Raw genomic sequence first — 4874 nt, forward strand, 5'->3', positions numbered from 1 at the left:
AGTTCTCGAGTTCTCGAGCAGAAAGAGTGCGAGCAAATACATATTAACTGAGGTTTACTTCATCTTCCTACGTCGATGTATCCTTTCTTATAAACTCCTTGAAATAGAAAAGCGCCAATAAAATCCAGGGCTTCTCCGGGCGTCAGCACGGCTTTGTTTTGCTAATAGCTTAGTTATATTAATAATTGGAGCCCAATAATGATACTGGTACCCTGCGTTTATTACAATAATTAAAATTGGGCATGGCAGTATTGCAATTAATCCTTCATCAAAGCATAACCCATCTTAGTTCATACCCAACCAAATCGCCCCAACAGAAAGACCATCCAAGTCTAAGGACATGGCACGTGACGACGAGGACGACGACGCGCAGGCTCAAGCTCTGTCGCAGCTCCATGAGCTCCAGCGCCAGAGTGAGGCCCGCTCGGCCCTGCGCTCGGCCAACAGCGCGGCCAACGTCGCGGATGTTCGTGCTAAGCTGGCCACGCTCAAGCTCAAGTCGGACATCAAGCGTTCGTCCGCCTTTGTCAAGAAGCTGCGCGTGCTCAGCGAGGCCAACGCGGACTCGCTACTGCGCGATGCGGCCGAGCTGAATCTCACCAGATACGTAAGCGAGTGTGTGGCGGCGCTGGCGGACGCTCCTCTCAAGGCGGCGGATCTGCCGGCCGCTGTCAAAGTGGCGTCACTATTACATCAGCGATACGAGGACTTTGCACCGGGCATGGTGCGCGCACTGGTGAGCAGCTTCGAGGCCTCGTACGCCTCGGAAGACAAGAGCAAAATGCTCAAACGCCGACTTATCCTACGTTTACTATGCGAACTTTACCTGGCCGGCGTCTTTGACGACGTCCAGGTGATCGCACACATCATCCAGCGAGTGGCCAAACGTGAGCAGCCTGGGGCCAAGAAAGGCCGAGGTAATATGTCCACCTCAGGCTCTAACACAGGCTCGCAGCAGCTGGAAGTGCCGCTACTCGTGAGCTTCGCCAAGTCTGTGGGTGTGGATTTTCTCGGCGTCCAGCCGAAGAAATTTAAGGAATTAGAGAAGATTCTGGAGGGAAATGAAGAGTTCGAGAAGTTCCTGGAGTCTCAGACGCCCGTAGTGCTGCAGAATGTGCAGCAGGAGTGTCTGAGTTGCTATCTGGAAGCTTACGAGATGATCTGCAAGTTTTATCTGGCACAACACGCGACGTTCTTGAAACTGGACGCGAGAAATGAGAAGGAGGAAGCCAACCGAGGAGAAGTGACGGAGGAGCATGTGCAGGAGCTCAAGAACGCCAAATTACTGTTCGAGAAGCTGCAGACGAGCGTGAATTCACTGGCCGACGCGCTAGATCGAGACGTACCGCCCTTGCCAGTGGAGGAAAAGGACGACGGATCAGGAAATGGAAGTATTCTCGTCTGGGAAGGAGGCGACGGTGCTGGCCGTGAACTGAGCAGAGATGGGCCTTTTGATGACGAAGCCACACGCTCCTTTTACGAAGATCTACCGGACTTATTGGAGCTGGTTCCTGCGGTTGTGTTAGGCCTTACGGAAGCTGATGTGGCGGAGCTCAAGAAGAAGAAAGAGACGGCTGCCGCTGCTGAAGAAGAGGCTGAAACTGAGATCGAAGAAGAAGTTTTGACGAACGCCGATGACGACGGAAAAGACGACGCAGACGACACTACACTGGAGGATTTAGAGACTAAAGACAGCACAGTCATCCATCCGGAAGAAGAGGAGAGTAAAGCGAAGGAAGACACGAGTGATGCCAGCGCTGATACCTCCTCAACCCCTTCAAACAGTTACCACCATCAATTGGACGCCTACTTCGCATCTCTGGAAGATTTGGTGAATCGAGACCGGTGTGATAAGGCAGCGGTTGAGTTTTGCTACCGCAACTCGAAGGCTACACGCAGTCGTCTTGTCAAGACGCTGTATGCAGTGCCACGGACTCACTTGGAGCTGCTGGCTCACTATGCACGTCTTGTAGCCACGTTGCAGAGCGTGCTTAAGGAGGACATCGGCGGCGAGCTCGTGAGTATGTTAGTGGGCGAATTCCACGGCTTGATCAAGCGTCGGAACCAGTTTCGCCTCGAGTCGAAGATCAAGAACATCCGCTTCATAGCAGAACTGGTCAAGTTCCGGATCTGTCCACCCAATACTGGATTTCGATGTCTGCAACGGTGTTTCCAGGACTTCCAGGGCCACAATGTGCATGTGGCGACGACATTTCTCGAGAACTGCGGCCGGTTCCTGTATTGCTCCAAGCACACGCATGCCCGCACAGTTAATTGCTTGAATGTCATGATGAAGCTGAAGGCAGCCAAGCATTTGGACCCGCAATTGGAAACTCTGGTGGAAAACGCCTACTACATGTGCAAACCGCCCGAACGCGTGGAGCGCCAAGTGAAGCAGTACGATCCGATGTATCTGTATCTGATTAAGGTTCTGTTCCAAGATCTGAATGGTTCGAATGTGAACAAGGTCGTTAAGACGCTGCGTCGACTTCCGTGGCAAGATAGTGGCACCTGTGAAATGGTGCTGAAGGCTTTATTGAAGGTGACAAAGGGCAAGGTGTTGCAGATGAAGTGGATTTGCGAGGTGGTGAAGGGACTATCGCGATACCACGATCAAGTACTGGTGTTGCTGGTGGACGACGTGTTGGAGTATATTCGGTACGGCCTGGAGGTTAATGACTATCGCGATCATCAGCGCAGTCTCGGATATGTGAAGCTGTTAGGAGAACTCTACAACTGTGGACTGGTGAGCATGAACGTGGTAGTGGAGACGCTGTATCTGTTGATCAACCACTCGCACGACCTGCTGACGTTGCCACAGTACAGTAGCGACAAACTCACAGCCGCTCAGTTGTTGGAGATGAAGAAGAGGTTCCTGCTCGTACCGGACATGCGCTATGACCCTCGTGTGCCCAGTGAAGTGGACGGGCCGACTGAAGTGTTCCGAATTCGCCTTGTTAGTGCATTGATCGAGACTTGTAATGGCAGTGGAAGTGTGGGTCACGGCAATTCAACCGAGAGAGGCATCTCGCGACCACGACTTGGTCGCTTCATGATCTTTTTCCAGCGATATCTCTTCTCCAAGACGGACGTGCCCATGGAGACCGAGTTCGTCGTGTTCGATCTCTTCGAGATGCTTGGAAGTAGTCTAAAGGATCATTTCAAGAAGTTTGACACGTGGGAGGAGGTGGATCAGGCGGTTCAGGAGATTCTTCGTGGAGATATGGAGGAAGCCGAACGCCGCTTGTCGAAGAAGAATGCAGCGTTGCTTATGGCCACCAACGGTCTCGACAGTGTCGCTGAGGATTCAACGTTGTCTCAACCAGGTGACGAAGATGACGAGTCCATTGAAGACGAGGAAGAAGATACGGACGATGATGAAGACGATGATGACGAGCATGATGACGATGAAGACAATGACGGTGAAGAAGACGATGAAGAGGACGACGATGAAGAAGACGAGGAGGATGAAGACGATGACGAGGAGGAAGAGGAAGACGAAGAAGAGCTCCTGATCATCCACGACCGCATCCAGAAGAGCGAAGAGGACGAAGAGTTCGAAAAGGCCTTCAAGTCGATGATGCACGGCACTGCGGATACACGCAAGCCAGCCGCTCGCGTGAACGTGGACAAGATGGCGATTCCTACCGTTGTCAAGAGCTCGGCTGTTCTGACCCCTGCAGGTTCTCGTGGTGCTCTCTCTCTCGATGCGAATGGATCTCCCGATGGCGTGGTGTTCCGCATGCTCCGTCGTGGTAATAAGGGCAAAGTGGAGGCGCGCCAGCTGGTCGTACCGGAGGCTTCATCGCTGGCTCAGCACAGTCACCGCCAGGAAAACGCTGGAAAGAAGGAACAGTCGGAACTGAAGCGTCTCGTGCTGCAGAACATGGAGCGTGATGACTTCATGAGTGACGGTCCGCCAATGGATGGTATCCCTAGTTTCGGTCCCCCGCCGCGTGTTCCCGTCAACTTTAGTAACCAAGGAGCAAACCAACAGACCAGCGAGGCTCGCATGGGCTTCGGAGGTGGCAGCGAGTGGAACAACGCCGAGTTCGGGCTACGTCGGGGCAAAGGATACCGTGGCACCAAGTAGATTTCTACTGTCAACACGTAAATGGGATCGACGGATACGAAGCCAGACTTGGCGCTGTACTAGTGAGGAGTTACGACTGCAGCTGGTCCATTCGAGGAAGAAATGGCTTCGAAGTACTGCTTGGATTGACGAATGTCTGGGCTATTCATGACCATCACAGCGATCACAGCGCAAGTCCGCGTTTCTCGTTTTCGGTGTTGTCCGCGCATTGAATTATCGTCAAGCTGGAAGAGCAAGTGCCTAGCTTATTCCCACCAATATAGTGGTAAGTTTAAGAGGAAACGCAGTTGAAACGCATAAAGCGTAAGCACTTGGGAGGAAAACACGCGGGGCTGACGATAGTTTGCAGACCACCTCAGCTGAATAATATCGTTACCAAAGGAATATTGTTCTGGTTAAGAAATTATTTTGTTATAATGTTGATTACTGTGTACGAAAATATTATCAAATCCTGCAAAATTCTGTACACTTCAAATTTAAAATGTTAACCAATCAGAACATAGTTTTGTTCTGCAGGCTACAAAGGTCTGATCACGATTACGTGTTTACGAAATCAGCCGCTACTGGCAAACACGCAGCCGGCACTGATTAGAACACCATGGGCAATTGCTTAGACAGGCAACTAGCGTCCCAGGGATATGCGCAATTCGCTGACACGCTGTAGACATTGTGGACGAAGAACCAGGCCGAAATTTAGCACTACAGTATCTAGTGTCGAAGGTAATTCCTACGTTTATAAAAGTAATGTAAGAGACACAATATTCTAATAAACTGCAAAGCC

At 51.5% G+C, this 4874-nt stretch overlaps 1 protein-coding gene across 1 annotated transcript; it reads left to right on the forward strand.

Annotated features, from left to right (window-relative positions):
• Positions 1–259: 259 nt before the first annotated feature.
• On the forward strand, positions 260–4548 carry PPTG_07128 (hypothetical protein). Its single transcript, XM_008901289.1, has one exon. The coding sequence runs from the start codon at positions 341–343 to the stop codon at positions 4091–4093; it is 3753 nt and encodes a 1250-aa protein (XP_008899537.1). The 5' UTR covers positions 260–340; the 3' UTR covers positions 4094–4548.
• Positions 4549–4874: the final 326 nt, after the last annotated feature.

This window comes from Phytophthora parasitica (assembly GCF_000247585.1).
Source record: "Phytophthora parasitica INRA-310 unplaced genomic scaffold supercont2.11, whole genome shotgun sequence".
Classification (NCBI taxonomy): Eukaryota; Oomycota; class Peronosporomycetes; order Peronosporales; family Peronosporaceae; genus Phytophthora; species Phytophthora nicotianae.

Coding starts and splice junctions, on each gene's coding strand:
- PPTG_07128 (XM_008901289.1), top strand. CDS start 341: ATGGCACGTGACGACGAGGACGACGACGCGCAGGCTCAAGCTCTGTCG.